General features: G+C 33.9%; 6 protein-coding genes across 9 annotated transcripts; 3 read left to right on the top strand and 3 right to left on the bottom strand.

Annotated features, from left to right (window-relative positions):
- Positions 1 to 10: 10 nt before the first annotated feature.
- Positions 11 to 2692, bottom strand: LOC144835209 (exonuclease V-like). Its single transcript, XM_078690257.1, has 3 exons — positions 2552 to 2692; positions 1509 to 2295; positions 11 to 1132 (listed from the first exon to the last, which is right to left on the bottom strand). Exons 1-3 carry the CDS (start codon positions 2552 to 2554, stop codon positions 375 to 377), a joined length of 1548 nt encoding a protein of 515 aa, XP_078546383.1. The 5' UTR covers positions 2555 to 2692; the 3' UTR covers positions 11 to 374.
- A 103-nt stretch (positions 2693 to 2795) lies between these two features.
- Positions 2796 to 4775, top strand: LOC144835212 (uncharacterized). The gene is made up of 2 exons (XM_078690263.1): positions 2796 to 3083; positions 3317 to 4775. The coding sequence occupies exons 1-2, from the start codon at positions 2909 to 2911 to the stop codon at positions 3901 to 3903; spliced, it is 762 nt and encodes a 253-aa protein (XP_078546389.1). The 5' UTR covers positions 2796 to 2908; the 3' UTR covers positions 3904 to 4775.
- Positions 4776 to 5337: 562 nt separating this feature from the next.
- On the bottom strand, positions 5338 to 8183 carry LOC144835213 (uncharacterized). The gene is made up of 3 exons (XM_078690264.1): positions 7952 to 8183; positions 6145 to 6260; positions 5338 to 5811 (listed from the first exon to the last, which is right to left on the bottom strand). Exons 2-3 carry the CDS (start codon positions 6187 to 6189, stop codon positions 5362 to 5364), a joined length of 495 nt encoding a protein of 164 aa, XP_078546390.1. The 5' UTR covers positions 6190 to 6260; positions 7952 to 8183; the 3' UTR covers positions 5338 to 5361.
- A 439-nt stretch (positions 8184 to 8622) lies between these two features.
- On the top strand, positions 8623 to 11092 carry LOC144835216 (AH receptor-interacting protein-like). The gene is made up of 4 exons (XM_078690266.1): positions 8623 to 8750; positions 9168 to 9344; positions 9590 to 10100; positions 10345 to 11092. Exons 1-4 carry the CDS (start codon positions 8655 to 8657, stop codon positions 10548 to 10550), a joined length of 990 nt encoding a protein of 329 aa, XP_078546392.1. The 5' UTR covers positions 8623 to 8654; the 3' UTR covers positions 10551 to 11092.
- LOC144835214 (nucleoporin 88-like) lies at positions 11090 to 17640 on the bottom strand. 2 transcript variants are annotated; one of them, XR_013611069.1, is made up of 15 exons: positions 17406 to 17640; positions 16800 to 16969; positions 16323 to 16442; positions 15939 to 16193; positions 15533 to 15719; positions 15116 to 15260; positions 14741 to 14839; positions 14370 to 14460; positions 14039 to 14143; positions 13611 to 13751; positions 13362 to 13484; positions 12726 to 12999; positions 12293 to 12408; positions 11956 to 12092; positions 11090 to 11740 (listed from the first exon to the last, which is right to left on the bottom strand). XR_013611069.1 is itself a non-coding variant. In XM_078690265.1 (14 exons), exons 1-14 carry the CDS (start codon positions 17637 to 17639, stop codon positions 12035 to 12037), a joined length of 2118 nt encoding a protein of 705 aa, XP_078546391.1. In that variant the 5' UTR covers position 17640; the 3' UTR covers positions 11090 to 12034. The 2 variants fall into 2 exon arrangements, 1 of the variants encoding a protein (XP_078546391.1); XM_078690265.1 differs by having other exon boundaries at positions 11090 to 12092.
- A 243-nt stretch (positions 17641 to 17883) lies between these two features.
- On the top strand, positions 17884 to 20713 carry LOC144835245 (uncharacterized protein F58A4.6-like). 3 transcript variants are annotated; one of them, XM_078690299.1, is made up of 5 exons: positions 17884 to 17930; positions 18621 to 19017; positions 19488 to 19602; positions 19972 to 20117; positions 20524 to 20713. In XM_078690299.1, exons 1-5 carry the CDS (start codon positions 17912 to 17914, stop codon positions 20675 to 20677), a joined length of 831 nt encoding a protein of 276 aa, XP_078546425.1. In that variant the 5' UTR covers positions 17884 to 17911; the 3' UTR covers positions 20678 to 20713. The 3 variants fall into 3 exon arrangements, with proteins under 3 accessions (XP_078546425.1, XP_078546426.1, XP_078546427.1); XM_078690300.1 differs by lacking the exon at positions 17884 to 17930 and adding an exon at positions 17937 to 18092; XM_078690301.1 differs by lacking the exon at positions 17884 to 17930 and adding an exon at positions 18219 to 18352.
- The last annotated feature ends 15 nt before the right edge of the window (positions 20714 to 20728 follow it).

Here is a 20728-nt window from a genome sequence, read left to right on the forward strand (position 1 = left end):
ATTTTTGAAAAGTACTGTACTGCTGTAGTATTTATTACTTACAGATAAGGAAGAGTTTATTTTTTACAAATTTGAAATACAATTATTACAAAAATAATATTAGTAATCTACAGAATAAATTATAAATACAGCAGTTAAAATTTAGGGAATAATTACATTATATTGTAGATTTTAATTACAATTAATCAGCACATATAAAAATACGTATAAAATATAAAAACAATAGTTTAACAAATTTCTGATTCATTGCACCCACCCTCAATCCTCAAAATCTAACATTATGAGAGGATCTCATAATGTTAGGTAAAAAGTCAATGTATAATTTACCTTTATTTGCATATATCTACATTAGACCTGATTACAGTACATTACAGTTACAATGATTTGTTTAATTTATTTGTAAGTGTCAATTGTTTGGTTTTCTTTTCAACCCATTCACAACCATCATAATACGCACAAAATCCACACTTCCAAGCTTCCTCTACGTCAACCCCTTCAGGCTCACGCTCCCCATTCCAAAACTTTAAATAATGCTTCAATGTTTTATCTAACCAATCAGCATCCATTTCTACATGCTTGCTTGCAAATGATGCACATGTTGCTTGGTAACAATATTCTAATTTGAGTGAATCAATGAGAGGCAAGTCAGAGAATTGGAAGCGTATGAGGACAACATCAAGAAGTTCACCAAAAAGACTACATTCCAAGCCAAGTGTTTTACCATGGTCTAAAACAGCCTTCCCTAGTGGTTTGTCTGGGTCCAAGCTCAAATGTGTTAGAATTGTATCTCGGGATAAGCTTCCCTTAACAAGAGCATCAAAGAGATACTTATAAATCATAACTTGTAAAGAGTGCGTCTTATGCTGAGCTTTTGAGGGTGCTCTTTGCATTTTTCTCGTCTTCAACTCAACTAGTTCTAGCTCGCCCCGTTCATTGTATCCAATTTCATCGATGATACCACTCACAAACATGCTGGAGTTTGGTAGTTCTCCAAACACCGGTAACTCTCGGATGATATCAGATAATCCAGACGAAAGAGCAGTTATAGATGTCAACATGTTGAGTAACTTGATACCAAAGCTATCCTCCCGTGAAGTAACAGATACAGTTTTTATATCGTGAACTTCAAGTTCTATAAAAAACAAAACATAAGCTCTTTGATGATGTATACACAGAAACTACATAATACAACCATGGATTCATTAATCATTAATCCATGATGCAACAACATACATTAATAAAATAATACAAATTAAATATTCTGGAAAAATGATTTCTATGACAGCATTAAATGATTACTACATGCATGGAGGTACAGTATAAATATACCTCCATGTATATGAGGGCATGATGTTGCCATACCAAATATGGGCATACACATGCATCAATGAATATTATGTTTAAAAACTTGAAATAAATCAGAATTCTGGAAAAAATAGCAGATTTATGTGTAATACTGAGTAATGAAATGTGTGTGTTATTACTGTAATACGTGATATTTTGTGTACCTCGTGCCAAATGTATACTTGATCCTGCCTTAAGACCACTTGAGTCAACTTCAACCGTTGGAATCCTAGTAAACGTGTACACAAGTTCCTGTTCACACCAAGCTTGTGATGTCAGATCTGTTACATTTAGGTATTTGCCACGGAATAACTGAAATGGTGTGAATACCCTGTTTTTTTTTGCTGGTGGTGATTCTGTGACTGTGATCTCTTTAGATGGTCGACTCATCTCTGATTTGTTGACGAATTCATTTTTAGATGTTCCTGGATTACTTTCACAAACTGCTCTTTTCAAATTACCTTCATCAAGCTTTACTTCAGATGGAAGATATTTTAGAGAAGATGATTTGTTGCCAGAGGCATCATCAATTTTATGATTACTAATAAGGTCACTTATTAGACAACCTTTACCAGTCTCGCTATCACATTTTAAATTGGTTTCAGATGTGGACTTCAAGATTCCATTTCCACTAAATATGCTGTCTTTGGGATTGTTGAAAACATTTACAAATTGGTGAAGTGAAATGTCTTGTTTGTCAGAACCATGGCTTTTCTGCTTTGTAATCTTAATCTCTGTTTCTTCTACTTTCAATTTTAACATCTTTCTGTCCTTCGAAAGAGCTTGATCAACCAAGTTGTTGTGGCAACCATCATCTGTGGAGGACTGCTCGATCATCTGCAAAAGAGCATCATCACTGAGGTCATCCCATAGTCCTTCTGATGAAGATGTGCCACTTTGTGGTGGATACTCTTGCACCGTGGAAGATTGTGAGTCTGGAACATCAACTTCCTTAAAAAACAAAGAAATAAAAACTTTATTTTTTGGCTATTTTACAGAATCTTATTGTTATGTTATTTTGTATCTATCGATCAATGGACCACAGTACACGATACCGACGTATTAACTGTCAATCATGATGCATGGTGTGTAGGCCTAGCAGCTGCAACTTGGCTGAAGAGTCTAGATATCGTCTGTTCACCAGTTTAAAAGGACCTGGTGATCCCAAACAAACAGGAGAATGATAGATCTCAACAACCTGTCCTACCATGTTTTAAACAGGTATTGCCAATTTGAGGGGGTGATTGTTCAGCACAAACAACAACACAATTCTCCAATCTCCCGCTCCTTTTCTTCCGCAAAATAAGGAAATTAAAAACAATCCGTCCCAATCCCATCCATGATGACGCTCCCCCGGAAAAGCGCTACAGCAGCTGCCAATCAATTACCGACCAATCAGATCATCGATCACCAAGGCGATTGATAATGCGGATACGGTTGAGAGGTTTTGTGAACTACATAACACACGACATTTCGAACATAAAAAAAAAATATGATTACAGTAATTTGTATAATTTAAGCCATTTATATATGGGCCGATTCCGATCGAATACAACCTGAAAAAATGGATGAAAAACCAGTAACCTCTCGGAAGTTTTTCAGCTCTGGAGATAAAGGGAAGAAAACGAAAAAACGTAAAAAACCCAAGACCAAAGATTCAACCAAGCGTAGGCCTAGTGGAAAATCATCTGTTGGTACTCCGGAGGGAGAAACCAACTCCGACAGCGCCATCGATGCAGGTAAAGTTCAAAATCTAGAGTAGGCCTAGGAGTATGTTATTTAGGTGGTTCATTCAGTATAGTGATATAAATTAGTACACACCGTTTTTCACGTCGACAAGAATAGCTAGACCTATATATTTATTAATATTAATTATTATTAGTAAAGGAAAAAGTATGTAGGCCCTAGATATAGGCTAGGCCTATCTATTCTGATAATTTTTATTATTAATAACAAAATATTGTTTTTGCAGTACGTAGAAAGCTACCAAAGAGTGAGAATGCTAAAAATGGCACAAAACCTCGCAAATCCAAAGAAAGGAAATCTAGTATTACAAAATCAAAATCACCTCAGATTGCTCGAAATAGAAAAGGTCTTTGCATAGGCAAACCAATAACTTTGAGGGCAATCAGTGGTAGCCTAAACTTAACCACAACAGGTGACCTCATTAATAACGGTTCTTTAATCCCAGCAAGAGGAATTTTACCCTCACCAAATTATGACAGCGTATCCTCACCAAAAGGGATTGTGTGCACCGACACGTCTCAGAAATCACCTTTTGTAAATTTGACCTTAAACTACACATCCAAACAGCAGGACAAGGATTCAACGTCGTCGTCTTCTGATTCAGACATTTCTGATGTTGTTGTGAAAATTAATGAAAGCTTGCGTTGGGAGAATGAACTCTCAGATGAAGAAAAAGAAAAATATAGAATACAGACTTATAAACTGAACAGAAGAAAACGATATATTGTAGATTCAATGAAAAAACGTCAAGATAAAGAGGGCATTCTTCAATTTGCTCGAGAGTTGTCACTGAGCGATAATTACTACAGGTGAAATTAGCTCAAACAATAATGTTATGAAGAGGTCATTTGTAAAAATGTTTATTGCAATGCATTGCTGACTTTGATAACCAGAGTAGGGTCAGATATAAATTTAACTAAATAAAATAAAAAGTATTCTGCACATAAATAATAATAAATAAATACTGTACATAAATTGACAGGATAAAGGTTCAATTTCATTACAGCTATCAAAGGAGTGCAAATTCGGTGCTACCCCTGAATCTGTCCCTATCTTAAAATGACTGTAACAGTATATACTGTCATTATATACAGTATGTATGTTTTAACAGTATTTCTGAATACAGTAATTAAAATCGCTTAACGTTAGAACATTTTACAAAAACAGTGAAAATAAACCACAAAACATGTTAATTGCTATTATAAAATGTATTTTAATATCAATCAATAAACTTCATTAAATTACAGCTCAATTTATATAATTTCTTATGACATCCAGAATTGCTAATAAAATCAGACATGAACACTTTGTTAAAATATAATTGTCCATCAAGTGATATAACATCACTGCGTAGCTAAAGTGGTTTTAAATACATCCAACTTGTATTGTTAGTAGGAACTTAAGATCATTGACTTAAGATTATTACAGTAGACTAATCAGCATTATCTACATGGTGATGCTAGGCTAACTACCAGTACAGTATTGTTAAGCAACCTTTACAAAGTTCTTCCATGCGAAAATAAACGGTAATTACGGAAGCATTTCAATGCATTTTAAAGCATTTATTCATGGTCCAAAGATTAGCATGCAAAAGGTCACGCGTAAAAATCAAACTTTGAGAATCCATATTATAAGGACATACTGTAATATATATTTGTCAGGATTTTTTCTAAGGACAAAATTACAATTCCACTCCCAAAGACGTGTAATAAGACTTTGTTTATGTAGAGCATCTTGTGTATATGTTTGTCTTGTGAACCTCTGAGGTTCCCTAATGATCAGCAATTGCTGGATGGATCACCCTCATTAAATATGGTCACAAAAAAAAAAATAATATTTAACATAACATTTTACTGAATTACAGAAAAGACTATCGTAGGCCTTTACAGCATTAAGAATACATGTTCGGAGCTTTATTGTAGAAAAATAAATTATCATAGACCGAATTATTGGATTTCAACGATGAATGGCGGATGTACAGTGCATATAATAGTTCGTTTTTTTTAACATTGAAGGCTTAAGTAATTATTTATTATTAGTAACAAATTAATGCTTAAAATCTCACCAATATATTGAAATATTATTTCTAAAGTTGTATCCGTAATAAGACTACAAAAAAATTGTGAATGTACACACACACGTAATAAAATTTAAATAAACAGTACGTAAAAACTTAAATGTTTGGAAACCAAGGAAATCTGCACACAATGTCGGTAGTCATGAGATTGGTGTGGATATATGTTACAGTTTTCAATAAACGTCCAATGAATTCTAATGTTGTGCTAATGCGGCATACATCCTTCTTGACCACGTCCACTCCATTTCGTCCATTTGTTTGACCGCTGGTACGTCGATATAAAGTGGTGTTTCCACGACTGAGTCTACTAAATCCTCGTCTAGTGCAATGAATGCTTCCTCTGTGTCCTTGGGGTAAATGAACACAGTTGTAGAATATTCAGAAGTATCATTTGTCTTTGGAGTGAAAAATACTTCAGATTTGTACATGGTTTCTTCAGTCTCCGGATTGGCGGGAATTATCATAGAGGTCTTGTAGTGCAAGCGAATATCATCGTCTGGTTTTAGGATTACTTCTTCCTTTACCCGCCATTTTAATTCATTGTTATTTTGATGATGATTCTCAAATGGTTGATCTGTTTCTTCTTGTTTTTTTGTTGGTTCTTGTTGTTCTGAACTTGTGATGTTATTCTCTTCGTCGATTTTCTGAAAACGTAAATAAATTTTAATAAATATTTGCTTTCATACCTTAATTTGATCATCATCCGATCTAAGTCAATGTAATAATCATAACTGACTCTATAGTCAATACAATGATATCTACTACTATCTATCTACTCCGCAAAATAATGTAAAAGATGTTCTTATACATTCATTACCACTAAAGTATGTAACTTTAATTGTGCCTATAGTTATGATGTGCATCATCATAAATTGAACACAAAAAATAGGCCTAAAAATCGTAAACATTTTTGTGAAGCACGTGTATATACTAAATTTATTAATGACATTAAAACAGATACCCTGACGTATTATTACCTTTATTGCATCCTCTGGAAAGAAACAGTGTGACAAGAACTCCATTTCTATACTATATTTTTAGATATTTAATCCGTAATAACTTCACTGGAAGAGATCCCACGTAGTACTTCAATCTATAAAATAAGCGTGATGTGAGGTAAGTTTAATCTGAGCTGGAAAGGTTGGGTCGGAAGCTTACTACAAATAAGCACGTCCTTATCTGAAGTGTTCAACTTAGACTTCCTTATTGTAAAGGGAGTGTTCCATACAGATGTTGTATCAGTACTGCGTGTGAGAGTGTGGTGATATCGAATGAAATGTGTGTGAGAACCACCCAATATTGACTGTTATTGTTAGGGAGGGGTGGAGGGAACAATGTTGGGCGGGCTTGTTTTTATCTTAGCTCTACAATAAGTTACTTCCTATTACGCCTTCTTATAAAATTCTACCTTTCTACTTTCCTTTGATTTAGGCCTAATTATGAAGAATCGAAGATATTTACGCAGAAAAACTCGGTATAGTTTACACACACCGGATAAGAACCACAAATTGAACAAAAAATGAATAAAAAGGAAAAAGATTAATTCTTCTTAATCAGTCCTGTCAAAGGAAACAGTCAATGTATTAAATTCGACATACAATGGGTTTTAATGACTTTTTTGGTGCCATGGTCGAAGGCATTGAAACGAAAAGGTCATTTCAAACATAACCGCGAACAAACCATTGTGAAGGCGAAAAATCACATAAAGTTTGAAGACTTGTGTAGGCGGACTGTACTTTACACGTCGTCGTATACACAACAAATGTAAATAAACTACTAATACAACAAGTGGTACAGTATACGTACCTGTCATGGCCAAAGTATTAAATTATACAAACAGAGAAAGAGAAACAGAATTTCAGTTTCATTGTGAATCACGTCCCTCAATAATTCCTGTATTTCTGACTATTATGAACAAACCTAGTCCTATACCATATTGTAGACATGCTATTTGTAGAGTGTGAAATGCATCTTTGCTTTAATAACTCAATCAAGTCAATGATCTGTTGCGTTTAATCGTGTCCTACTATCATTGTATTCTCGTGGGAGTTGTTAAAATATGATGAGATGAAAATGGTGGTAAAACTGTGTAAATTACATCAGTTTTCCATCAAAGTGTATTTTCCCTAACGAGTTTGATAGATGATACCATGAAGAATATGAATGTTTAAAAGAGTGGCCAAACCGAAGTAATAAGACAATTTACCATTTGCAATAAGGCTTGACTAGAAGAGAACGAACCAGTAGTAAAGCCTATATTCCTATTAACAAGCAATAATGTAGGAAGTTTACCAAAATGTTTATACGAGCGGGGAAGTCGTGGACTGTAGGCTCTCCATATCAAAGTTATAATTAACAAATACAAATTTGCACACATTTCATGGAGGATATTTCCTCCATGGTTTAACTTTAGAAGAGATACCATCTCTCTGAAGAGCAATAATTATATAAATTTGCATATTAAAAATAATGTTTAAAAGACCATTGACCCGGATTGTCGGCATAAAAATATCCAGTGACCGTAACGTTACATTATAAATCATTTCAGGCCATACTATACGCAGCCTCCTGTGATCCCGGTTATTGTAATATATCATATCTCTATGGTAAGACATACAAAAGGGATATCGCACAAAATACGTCTGTTGGCATAACCTTAACTTGAACCAGATACCATTTTTCATAATGTTTCTATACCACTGTATGTAGTAAACAACATGATATAATGTAAGCATACATAGCATACGAAATAATAAGTGAACTGAAAATAAAGAATACACTTACTCGCTCTGCAAACTCTGCCCGTCAGCAAACTAAACGACACTCTTTAGAAAACTTTGCTTCTGCACAAAATAAACCACGTACATTCTGTTATCAAACCACTTTGCCTATCTTTAATGGCCTGTTGACAATCTTTCCTAATGTTTGAACGAGTCTAGTATGTCAAACCAACCCAATCGCGGTAATTGTTGGGTTAATATTTACAGTAACAAAACTTGCTGGTATGGACCTCACAGTCGACGCAAAAGCAGACAAATAAAGGGAGAAGACTAAACGACTTCAATACGGTTAGAAGAGGACAAATAAAGGGAGAAGACTAAACGACTTCAATACGGTTAGAACGTGATCATTTTGATAACAATAGTATAATACCAGGATATTGTTGAAATACTCGCTTCGGTAACTCGACATAAAAAGTTTTCACTCCGATTACTGACTTACAAAAGGTCGTTATGCTAGCTGGACACCGGTACCTGGTAAAATGGAGGAATTGATCAATAAGAAGACAATTTTAAATAGAAGTTAGATAGTTTAATTCTGGTAATGTCATTTGTATGTTGAGAAAATTCTACAGTATTTTTTAGGAATTCAATTTTACGGATTTTGTGCTCGGAGGCTCATCCAAACTTTGAGAGGTCGCGAGTACTAACAAAAAAAATCGTGTTGTCGTTGAGGGCGCCAATAAGTTTATGATACATTTTTCATCATGGAAGGTCTTCGAGAACTGTCTGAAATCGGTGTTACAAAAAGAGTACTAGCTGCAGGATCTGCTGATTTACAAGATTATCCATATGCTACTAAGGTACATAAAAACATAAAGGTTCATTTGAAGTTGATAATATTGTATTTGAGTTTATTAGTTTGTTATAATTTGTAGTTATTGCTAGGCCTCGTCATCTCCTACTCTCAAAAAGAGGGATACGGAGGAGAGTAGAGCGGTCGTCTCGTCGTGGGCAACTTCGTCGTTGTCTTGACAGCTAGGCCGCCGGCCAGTACATCAGTATGAAGCGCGAGAGGTCGTGATAGCCATTCTCCATTATGGATAGTAATTTTAGTTTATCAGATCCATAAGTGTATTAATAATAATATTTATATAAATGAATGAATATTAATAACATAATTAAAATTACTGATCAATTATATTAAATATGTTATTGCTTTATTAAATCAGAAGTGATATATTACTATTATTTCACAAATAAATGTTATTTTTCACTAGCTATATTTTCACTATAAAACACAACTATGCAACGATGAGAACACTCTTATTGATGACAGCCGTAAGACAAAACCAATGGAGATTATCATCGGAAAACAATTCAAGCTTACGGTTTGGGAACAATGTTTGAAGACAATGCGCCCTCAAGAGGTTGCAGAATTTACAGTTCCCTCCGAGGTGAGTTAAAAATACCCATGGTATCTATTCTAAAAATTGATGTGTTGAAATTAAACTAGAATGCCTTAATCCTCTCTATTTATATCTAATAAATATAGCACAGTATAATAAATTTTCCAAATTGAGAAATTATGTAATTTTTGTTTTCATTTTTAAGACTCAATCTCTTTTAGATTTAGAAATATCTTGGCTCTATATTTACTGTACAATGATGTAACACTTCTTAATTTTGATTTTTAATTTAGCAAGTGTCTGCATATCCTACTGTAGCGCAGAAGCTCAGAGAATTTGCAACCGGTACCAAGTCTACCACGGAGAACAAACACCATTGCTGTGGAGGCATGGCACAAATGAAAGCACCAGATATGGGTCACAGTGACCTAAATGAACTTGTACGTAACCCGCAACCCCTTAAGTTCACCTTTGACCTTTTGAACATCAAATTTCCTGGTCAGTATGAAAAAGAAACATGGGCAATGACTGACGACGAAAAACTAAATGCTTTGCCTCGTCTCAAAGAGGATGGTAACCGGCTGTATCAAGACAAACAGTTTGCAGAAGCAGAAGCGAAATACGCAGAAGCTCTTGGATGCTTGGAGAATTTATTGATCCACGAACAGCCTGGCACAGAGGCTTGGTTCAAATTGGATAAGTTAAGGATTCCATTTTTACTGAACTATTCACAATGTAAGCTGATTAGTGAAGATTATCCAGTAGTTATTGAACATACTTCTTCAGTCCTTGATAAAGATCGCAGTAAGTTGATACTTAATTTATACATTTAATTCTTTGTAAAACAAGTATCATCATCATCTTAAACACTAATCTTTGTTAGACATTGAGTGTCTCACTTTTTCACGTTTCGCCACTTTGTTTTTGATCAAGCAGGTGTATATGCCACATGTGAAAAGTTCTGTTTCTTTTTTATGTTTGCCTAAAACAAGTATGTACTACATTCAATTACTTCCACATTTTAAACTAAGTATCTCTTATCTTTCAGATAATGTAAAAGCATTGTTTAGAAGAGGCAAGGCTCACTCTGCTTGTTGGAATTTCATGGAGGCTGAGAAAGATTTTGAACGCGCAGTGGAACTAGATCCCAGCCTGACAACAGCTGTTAAAAAAGAACTGAAAAAAATGGAGATGAAACAAAAGCAAAAAGACACAGAGGATAGGGAAAAATTGAAGAACCTTTTTAACAAGTGAATGGCATTGGAATACAAGCAGAATTGTTTATGTTAATAGTATGATTTGGTTCATTACTTGTGTGCCATTCAATAAGAGACCTTGGAGATATGACAAACGTACATTAGCCAACTGATTGGAAACAACATTTTTAAAACTAAAAACTGATTTAAAATATCAAGTCATACAGTATTGTAATTATAGATATTAAGAATAACATATTTGGTGCTTTTTTTAGTTCCATTTTTTAGCTACCTGCTGTAAACAAACACAAAAAAAGTATGTCTTGTTCTAAGCAAATTATTCAATGTACAGTATACCACCTGGTTCTGTAAGCGTGTATTAGATAGAAAGAACACCTATATGAAAACTTTATTGCAGTATAACACATGTATAATTATCTGTCAAAACCTTTTATACTGAATGTTGATCATAGATAGTTATAGTATTTAAGTCTTAATATTGTAATAGCAACATTTTACATGAATGTCCATTATTACAAAAGCCTCATTGTTTATGGATACTGATGTTGATTACACATAGAAATAAAAATACTCATAAAATCTGCCGGTTTTTTTTATTTACAAAATTGTATTACATTATTATAAAAACGTATTTCACACTGTTAAATCTTCACAGCTCAGCAACATTAATTGTACAGTAGTATTTTGTACATACTACTACGTTATTCTGTATAAATACTGTAGAATCCAATACAGCTATTCTAGCTCTCAGATATTTAAGATTGACAGTGCCACTATAAAAAGGTGAAATGTGTCACCATGTTAAAGCTCTGTGAAATCTTCATGCGACAAAAAATGTGATGAGCCCATATATGGACATGATGATGTCATATCACTACCATATTTAAGCATATCACTACCATGTTTGGGGACATCATACTTTTTGTCAAACTAGTTTGATAACAGAGCTTTAGGTCTTCACAGCTCAGCAACATTAATTGTACAGTACTACTTTGTACATATTACCATATTCTGTTGAAATACTGTAGAATCCAATGTATCTATTCTAGCACCAGATATGTAAGATTGAAATTAACAGTGGTATTAGTCTCTTACATGTTGTCCACTATACAAAGGTGAAATTTGTCATGTGAAGAGGAACTAGTTATGTCCATGACATATGGTATGTGCTTCCTCACTTGATTCTGTGACACAGTTTTGGTGGATTCTAGGTCCAGACAACGACCGACCATCGATAGATTCCATACATGGTATTTCCAGTCAACCCATGTTAGTGTACCACATAATCGATAGCTCCCCTCCATGGTATCTACAGTCAACCCATGTTAGTGTACCACATAATCGATAGCTCCCCTCCATGGTATCTACAGTCAACCCATGTTAGTGTACCACATAATCGATAGCTCCCCTCCATGGTATCTACAGTCAACCCATGTTAGTGTACCACATAATCGATAGCTCCCCTCCATGGTATCTACAGTCAACCCATGTTAGTGTATGTTGATTGTGTTGTGTAGTGCATCATATATGCATAGAAATCTCTTTTACTTTGTTTACCAAACCTGCTATGTTTTCTCCCCTAAAAGAAAATAGTAAAAATAAATAAGAATGGTTTTTATATATCTACTTAACAGACAAAATTAATGGTACAAATTTCTTGTGTGACAACACACAACACTTTACATTTAAGAAATATGCTAGATCTACATATATAGTATAATAATAAAGTAATAGTAAAGTAGTAAAGTAAACAAGAACATTTACTAAAAATTGACTTACTCTTCTTTGAGAAGACTTTTTAATTTTTGTGTCTGAGTTTGAGTAAGTGTAGGATGCGATGGTTGTTGCTTATTCCGTTTCAGGTTTCTTTGTTGATAGCTATCCTTTAACTTCACCTAATTGATTTATTTGAAAACAAAATTTTAAGTGTTAATGAGTTAATGAAAATGTAAGTGTAGTAAATTACTAAGAGGTTTGGTAGAGTAATACACAGGCTGTGCTAAATGATTCCACATACAACATCTCTAGGATTGGATGTTTCTTATCTCTTTCTCTATACGTCTTTCTATGGTAAGGTATATCTCTTTGTACAGTATATAAACAAAACATCAACGCGAGTTGGTGGGGAGATAAGTGTGTGGTGAGAAAAACTGACTTAATAAATCTGATTTGAACCCAAGATCCAGGATTGAAGGTCATCTTATCAAATTACCTGTTCTACCGAATTTGAAAAATGTTTTAGTTTCTCATCCATAGTTGCGAGTTCTTTGCTCATGCTTTGTTCGGCGTCAGAAAGCACCGGTACACGATTCTGGAGAAGCCTTAGGAGGATACCAACACGTGATATAATCTTATCCTGGTTTTCTTTAGTGTTTTCATACTTGTCAGCCAGCTCCTCTGCTTTAGCTCCAAGTTTCTCTTTTAAATTATCACACTCTTTCAAATCATTCAATTGCTGCTGCTTCTGCTCTTTTAATATTTTTACTCTATAAACAAAAATTCAATAATTAAGGCGATGAGGCACAGAAAAAGAATTACAATTTCTGTGTTTTATTTTGCCCTTTTTGTTTTCAAATGCATCCAACAGTATTCCAACTATTTTATAATTGTTTGTTTCATTTGAGGCTTAGGGAGTAGAGTTGAAAGAGACATGAGTTACAACCATAGCTCTAGGTCAGGATTGAACCCTGGACCTTGGAATTGGAAAGCAAGCATGTTAACCACCAAGCTACAGCTCCACTACAACTTTTTACTCTTTATTTAAGTACCCCAATCCCACTAATTCCCTGGACAACCTAATTCCCATATTTTACCCTCCCGATTATGATAATTTATAAACAGTTCTCACCGTCTTTCAATTGCTTCTCTGGCTAAGTCCTGTTTCAAGATGTATTCTTCTCGTAAAGTTTTAGTTGCTTGTCCCAGAAGCATAAAGCATTCATTTGGACTTAGTTTTACTTTGTTACTTGACCTAAAAAAAAAATGAAATGCTCAATGGCATTTTTTCTCTTTTCTTTCCCCATCCATGACTGTTATCTCACATGATATTTGTCACTCAATTCTAGGATTCTTATGACTATGAAAATGATCTAGCTACCTTAGTATTGGATTTGTTGAGCTGCGTTTTAATAGTCGCTTTATGTTATTCTGAAAAGGTTGTGAGTCTGATCGTTTATTAGCAGCCCTTGACATGTCACTTTCAGAAATTAAATCAGGTGGAGGCTCATATTCTTCATGTCTAAAAAAACAAGAAAGATTCTCAAGATTCTACACTATCAAACTAGTTTGACAAATAAAAGTGTGATGTGCCCAAATATGGTAGTGATATGCCCAAATATGGTAGGGATATGACATCATCATGTCCATATATGGGCACATCACACTTTTTTGTCGCATAACGTTTGATAGTGTAGACAGAGCTTTACAGACATTTATTTCAATTTCTTTAATAATAAGTGCATTTTGTACTGACATAATCCACACAAAGTTAGGAATAGTTTAGTTTTTAAAAATTAAGTCACTCACGGAACAGGAAGTGAAAGGCATTCATAACTAGAGGTGAGACACAAAAGACTGTTGCCTAGCAACTGGTCTGCAATAACAGCCAAGCCAAGGATTGGTGACGGTGGGCTGAAAATGAAATAAATATAATGTTACAAGCTTTCTACTCAAAGCAAATTCACCTAAATTGTTTTACTGGGAATGAAGACTTTTTAAAAATTGTTATGGCCGACGACGGTCGTGAACGACAATGTCAATTAGTTTTACGTTCATCTGAATGATGGATGAAACTAAGCCAGGACTGTTTAAAGCTTGATTGGTCCTATCATTGAATGAAGACTATACCATTACTAACCATGTTGGAACAGGTTGTGTGCACACAAGGTGTTCTATCCTACAAGGCTGGTCTTCACGTAATGCCAGCAACATATCCCCATCACTATCTCCTTTGTATACAATAAACAACACAATTATTAACATTCTATCATTATCATAAGCCAGTACATAGCAATTCAAATCTCTCCTGAAAACTCGCCTACTTCAATAGTTATTTTCATATTGCGATGTGAGACTCCGGTAAAGAGCGCTTTATAAATGTTCGATATTATTATTATTACATATCATTGGCCAGGATTATGGCAATGGTTGCCAATGTGAGTACCATTTCTGTATAATGCACACAGTTAAACATTTAATACTTAATTCTATGAGTTTCTTTTATCTTACCTTGAGTGCAAAATCGTTGTAGCTTCTTAGCCCATGGAAGAGATATTGAGTGTACCCCTGCACTGTGTGTACAGTAGTAACGTGACACACTTGTAGCATCTAAATAATAACATGTAAACAACAGAAAAAAACTAATATTACTATATGTATACTAATATTTCTATTGTTATTTTATTATGATAATGGACAAATAAAGCATTTCAGTATTCAGTACATTAATTACAACTATGTTCTACAAATTTGATTCAAAATCCTAAATACAGATTATGCTCCAATTATTTTTGTTTTTAGCAGTTGTGGTCTAAAGATTTTAATCCATTAAGGTGAACCAGTGTTACTTTGATTAAATAAAGTTGTTATTATTATACCACAAACCTAGGTGAAGGCGAACAGGGTGCGGAACGTCTTCATCAAAATCATCAGTAACAACTGCACACATTGGCAATTCGATAGTTTCGTATACGTACAAGGATGATTCGCAACTTGATGTTTGCGTCGATAAACTGCTGGAAGCAATGGACTGCAAAGACATAAAACAAGGTTAGAAATTATTTTAAAGCAAGTAAATGTTAATGCGGTATGATGATTTTAAACTGTCTCCTTCTCCATGTAAAAATAGAAGTTGAGCTATAGCTTGGTGATTAACATGCTTGTCTTCCAATCCTGATGTCCAGGTTTCAATCCTGATCATTCTACTCCACTCTCAAACAAGACTTGCTTTATAAGCATATTGATTGTCTATCCAGTCTAACTTGCGAGTTTATCGCTGTTGGATGCATATGAAATACTAACCGCATTTTCTTCATCATCATCTTCTGTTGTCAAGACAAGGCAGTGGTGGAGATGACCAGATGATGTACCAACAACGAGCACTAGTGGGTTGGTAGACAGGCAGAGTAGAGCACATGCATCTAACCCATAGTTATCTTCAGCAGGTGGGTACATTGCCAATGGTCCCTGTAACTTGGTCCTAACGTATCTAAACAACAAAAGATTATATATCTATTATCTGTAAGAACCCAATGAAAACACATTATTCTGTGTTTTTTCTTTTTATAATTTTAAATTTATGAACTAAATTATTCACAAAATAATTGTTTTCACAGAAATTTAGTTTCTTTGTAACATAGTTTCAAGCATTTTCTTGTCTTTACATAATATGATAAATTTATAGACAATGAAATACAAATGTACACACCTTTTATCCTTTAAACTGTTCATTAAAAGATATACATCTCCATTACCCTTCAATATATAAAATGGATGCACAACACTTGAATGACCTTGTCGGCGCGTGGACACTTTCTGAGAAGGGCCGAATGCGAAAGAAATGGCGACCTCTCCGAGTGCAGCTTGGAATGATGTTGAACTGTCGGACATCAAGCACGAACTTGGATCGTCACTTAGATAGTGGGTTTGTACTGGTCTCTGAGGCACATTGATGTCAAATATTCTAAGGGAAACAAAGTAATCGATCACCTTGAGTATTTCGCCAATGCAATTATAATTCAAGTAAAAATGAGTGGAGTATATAAGTTTTAACTAAAAATCACAAATTAAAAAATTAGTTTTGATAAATTACCTCAAAATATTGTCTGACGTTAGAATTGAGATGTGTGCGTCATCTCCAGGATGCCATTTGGCTTCTAGGAGTTTCAGTGATGGGTTACTCATAAACATTCGTTCAGCTATCATGATTGTTCTATAATTTAATTAATTAAAAAGTATTATGAAACAAAAACAACTCTATTTGTTCAATCAAACTAGTACTTCAGTAAGTGCGCAAGTGCTGCCGAATTATTTTATTCTTTTCCCCAAAAAAAACTTTTATGTTTATGTTTAAGACAATTTAGTAAATAAGAAAAATGAGATAAGATTAAGAGTTGACTTTTATTCTTTCCCCCCACCAAAAAAAACCCAATTTAGTAAATAAGAAAAATGAGAGACTCAGCAGCTACAAGAGTAGACTTACAACAAGCAGCAAAAATAGCATGAGGCAACAAGGCCAGCTGAGTAGAAGAAGATTTCATTATCAAAGATAATTCTATACAGTACAAACCTGCAGTTAATTATTCTTTTTCCACCTTCAAATTCAGTGTTTTTACCATATCGTCGGGGCAACGCTAACAGTGTTAGGCCCTTTTGACCGTAGAGCATAACATATTCATTGGAATCATTCAGAGATACACTTTCTATTTTAAAAAGTGGTGCATTTGTACAAAGTAAAGTCTATAAAAGAAAAAATATGTATAATAAAACAGCAACAATCATATTATTAAACAAAAATAGCTAGGCATAGTAAAGATTTTTTTGGATGAAAAAAGGGGGGAGAAAATAATGAATTATGCATTACAGTGACACTCCCTAAACACCATAGCCCTAGACTAGCAAGAAAGGCCAAGATTATATTATAGTATACAGTGCAGTCAGTGGTATCTAAATAGACGAATTTGCCTGTCTATGACCTATGATTATGAAATAAAAAAAAAAAATGTAAAAAAATAAAATTGTAAATATTCTATCATACGGCGCTTTATATTTTCTATTAGGTATGGAAATATTTAAATTATCAATGATTATTGGCCTACTACAACACAATTAATTCCTAGGCCCACATGTACTGGGTCATGTCGATTGAAGCATCGCCTGGTAAACAACGTCTTACCTGATACCTCAATGTTTCCATATCGTAAACTGATGGGCCTACGATAGCTTTCAGATTTGTTGTAAGTAAATGCAGATGTTCTTTATCCCATACATACAAATCACCATCTCGAACATCCATAAGTTCTTCGGATTCATCTGGATTTACAGAATTCTTCAAATTTTCTCGTAAAACGTTAAAAATGGGATGTGAATTTAGAGCTTTGAGACGCTCGTAATCTTCGTAAGCTGCCATGTTGCTTTGAATTTGGGAAAATACCCGCCGGCGACAAGAACATCCTCGTAATTAAGTCGATGTCAAACATTCTGAAATTAAAATGATAAATGTGTTTATATAATTAATTTAAATTGTATCAACGCTTATACACATATCATAATACCAACGTATAATTTTATAAATAGTTAATAGCTAGGCTCTATAGTTAATAATGTTTGAGTTTAAAACAGGTTTGAGAGTGATTTACAATGTTTTAATTGGAGGTCAGGGTACAACACGAGGTGAACGAAATGAAGCGTGACGAAAGATGTTTGTTTTGATCATTTTTTGATAAAGTGTACTGTGTTGCTAATCATGAATCAGTGATTAAAATATGTTAATTTTACTATTAATTGATTATAAAATTTAGTAAGCCTAGTTCTGCACATTCTGGATTCAGGACCAACCCATATTATCATGGAATTAAAAAATGTAGGCCTTTAAATAGAATACTTTTAGGCCCTCTGCTGAGTCTAGTACTAGTAGCTAGTAGTGGTAGAGTACTGTCAGTACACAGTATACAGTGTATAATATAGCTAGTAGTAATACTACTAGTAACTACTAGTAGAGCGCCGTAGTCGTTAAGTGTAGTAGAGTGTGGAGGCATATCTTTTTATAATATATTAGCTATATAGCCTATTTATTCTCTGCAGCACCAGTAGGCTAGATAGGATGGGATGACTGTTAAAAAGGTTTAATTTCTTCATGCATATATAAACCACCTTCAATTTGATGGCGTCTGTCAAATCAAAGTTCATGGCGTGCCACTGTCGGCACTATTTTATTTATGTTCATGAACATGGATTTAATTAAGAAGGGGAATAAATAGTTTCATTTTGTTGTTAGGGAAGAAAGTGGTTGCACCAATTTCCCGCATCTGAATTGGACACATAAACTGAATTTTACTCCGACTATAAAACCCAAAATATCTGATGACTTAATTTTGTCATTATTTTTCAGATTTTAAATCATTGAAGGTATACGACAGTACAGTATACCAACTACAGGGCATTATGGAGAAGTCAAAAGGTGCACAAATTATTTTCCTCAATGTCTACGACCGTCAGAAAAAAAACCGGAAAATATATCTATACAAGGATGGTACTCCTCATGCAGATGTTATGTTTACTAAAACATTCTTATTACTGAAAGATGACAAAAATGTGAAGATTTTGAAGTACATTACATTAAAATGGATTCTTGACCCGCATCTTGTATCATGTTTGACAAATGAACTTGAAAAATCACAGAACTTTCGGAACAATTTCCACAAAAATCTGTCTTTGCACACTTCAGGAATTATTTTAAATATAAAATGCAAACAAAACATTTTATGTATAGAAGCAGATATACAATGGTAAAGATGGTACATTATTTTACATTATTTTACATTATTTTATGCAAAGAGATATTTCATTTTCAGCACTTCATTTTACAATTGTAAAGTTCTGTCTACACTATCAAACTTTATGTGACAAAACAATGTGATGTGCCCATATATGGACATGATGATGTCATATCACTACCATATTTGAGCATATCACTACCATATTTGGGCACATCACACTTTTTTTTCAAACTTGTTTGATAGTGTAGACAGAGCTTTTGCCCTCATTATATCAAAATCCTTGAACCACCATTGATTTATGTCTCAATCATTTTATCCATTAATGTTTGGCTTTAGGCTTGTTTATACTAGGGTGATAATGAACAAAGAAAAATTCATAATCTTTCCTATAAAAAACAAGAAAATATAGGATAATCTTTTATACCATCAATGAAAATAAGTATTACAAGGTTAGATTCAATCAATATTTTTTTTTGTAGGTGTAATTATATGCTGCCATACTTAACAATGAGACTTGAATTTGAAGATGCTTTCTCTTGGCTGTCAACTTTAGGAGGAGCTTATTCTTCTTTAGGTGATCAATTCCATCAATGTGTAAGTATACAAGAGATTACATATTAATTTTATTCAATATAATGGAAATTACAATGTTCATATCTTGGCTTGCCTTAAATAAATATCAAGGAAAAAAAAAAGAAAAACAAAATCTTTTTGTTATAATTTCGTATCCCAGCTGGGCAGAACGAGTACTTGTAACGGTCCGTCTGAGCATTCACAATCTACTACGACTGTACTACTGTATTCAGATTTTATAGTAATAATTGTCTGAAGTGTGATCAGCCTTCTTCAGGAATTTTATACAAGTTTAGAGTTAATGTTAATGAAATCTCAGCCTAGTAGATGTTGATATGTGTGATCACCCATTATGAATGATAACAATGAAATTTAATTAATGTTTTGCAGGCTTCCATAGCTGGAAGGATATCACAGCAACAGTTTATTCTTGCTAAAAAGATTGGTGATCCGTACCTGATGTCAAGATGCTTTGTTTTCTTATCATTGAGTCTCATGCAGAGAGGATTTTTAAAGTATGCCCAATTTATACTAAGGTAATACTACACTTATGGAATGGACAGTTTAAATATACATTAAATTAAAGCTATTTTTAGTGCCATTTTTCAAACTCAAACATCAAAATGCAAAAGTCTGTGAAATATTTAATTTGTCGCGATTTTTCTAGGGACAGTAAACAAATTTCACATTTCTGTGCATTTTATGTGTTTCATTCTTATATGACATATAGGTATCGTTTATCTGTATTTTTATCAAATATAAGGTCTGACAGGACAAGAAAAATAGTTTTTCTTTTGATTTTGACCTAATTTACGGTTTTATTTACAAATCATGTTATGAGATCTGAAAGTGACCAAGCAGATAACATGCTTCAACAGAAAACACCAGTAGCTTTAACCATCAATCCTTGCAGAAAGTCATTTTCTCCTCTTTTTCTTTCAGAAAGCAGTTTGCTTTTGCGACACAGCGTGAAGAGGTCACCGATGTTAGATTAGTTGCGATGTGTAGAGGGGCATGGTGCAAGCTTCAGTATCTATATGAACTTAAAAGACAAAAACGAACATTTAAAGAAGAATTGAAAGTAAATGAAATTTGAAATTAGTGAAAAAATAAAGGAGAAAATAGCTATATACACTTTCATTCTGAC

The sequence above is a fragment of the Antedon bifida genome, chromosome 2 (assembly GCF_963402885.1).
Source record: "Antedon bifida chromosome 2, ecAntBifi1.1, whole genome shotgun sequence".
Classification (NCBI taxonomy): domain Eukaryota; kingdom Metazoa; phylum Echinodermata; class Crinoidea; order Comatulida; family Antedonidae; genus Antedon; species Antedon bifida.

Bases quoted from the DNA above. Each gene is read 5' to 3' on its own strand.
- LOC144835209 (XM_078690257.1), bottom strand. The intron at 1,133-1,508 runs GTACACAAAATA...TGTTTTTTATAG, and splicing joins AAGTATACATTTGGCACGAG to AACTTGAAGTTCACGATATA.
- LOC144835212 (XM_078690263.1), top strand. From the start codon at position 2,909: ATGGATGAAAAACCAGTAACCTCTCGGAAGTTTTTCAGCTCTGGAGAT. The intron at 3,084-3,316 runs GTAAAGTTCAAA...TTGTTTTTGCAG, and splicing joins CGACAGCGCCATCGATGCAG to TACGTAGAAAGCTACCAAAG.
- LOC144835213 (XM_078690264.1), bottom strand. From the start codon at position 6,189: ATGGAGTTCTTGTCACACTGTTTCTTTCCAGAGGATGCAATAAAG. The intron at 5,812-6,144 runs GTAATAATACGT...TTACGTTTTCAG, and splicing joins TTCCAGAGGATGCAATAAAG to AAAATCGACGAAGAGAATAA.
- LOC144835216 (XM_078690266.1), top strand. From the start codon at position 8,655: ATGGAAGGTCTTCGAGAACTGTCTGAAATCGGTGTTACAAAAAGAGTA. The intron at 9,345-9,589 runs GTGAGTTAAAAA...TTTTTAATTTAG, and splicing joins AATTTACAGTTCCCTCCGAG to CAAGTGTCTGCATATCCTAC. The intron at 10,101-10,344 runs GTAAGTTGATAC...CTTATCTTTCAG, and splicing joins AGTCCTTGATAAAGATCGCA to ATAATGTAAAAGCATTGTTT.
- LOC144835214 (XM_078690265.1), bottom strand. From the start codon at position 17,639: ATGGCAGCTTACGAAGATTACGAGCGTCTCAAAGCTCTAAATTCACAT. The intron at 16,443-16,799 runs GTTTGTACTGTA...ATTAAATTATAG, and splicing joins AAAAGAATAATTAACTGCAG to AACAATCATGATAGCTGAAC. The intron at 13,000-13,361 runs GTGAGAACTGTT...TTTTGTTTATAG, and splicing joins AGAGAAGCAATTGAAAGACG to AGTAAAAATATTAAAAGAGC.
- LOC144835245 (XM_078690299.1), top strand. The intron at 19,018-19,487 runs GTAAAGATGGTA...TTTTTTTTGTAG, and splicing joins ATAGAAGCAGATATACAATG to GTGTAATTATATGCTGCCAT. The intron at 20,118-20,523 runs GTAATACTACAC...TTTTTCTTTCAG, and splicing joins TATGCCCAATTTATACTAAG to AAAGCAGTTTGCTTTTGCGA.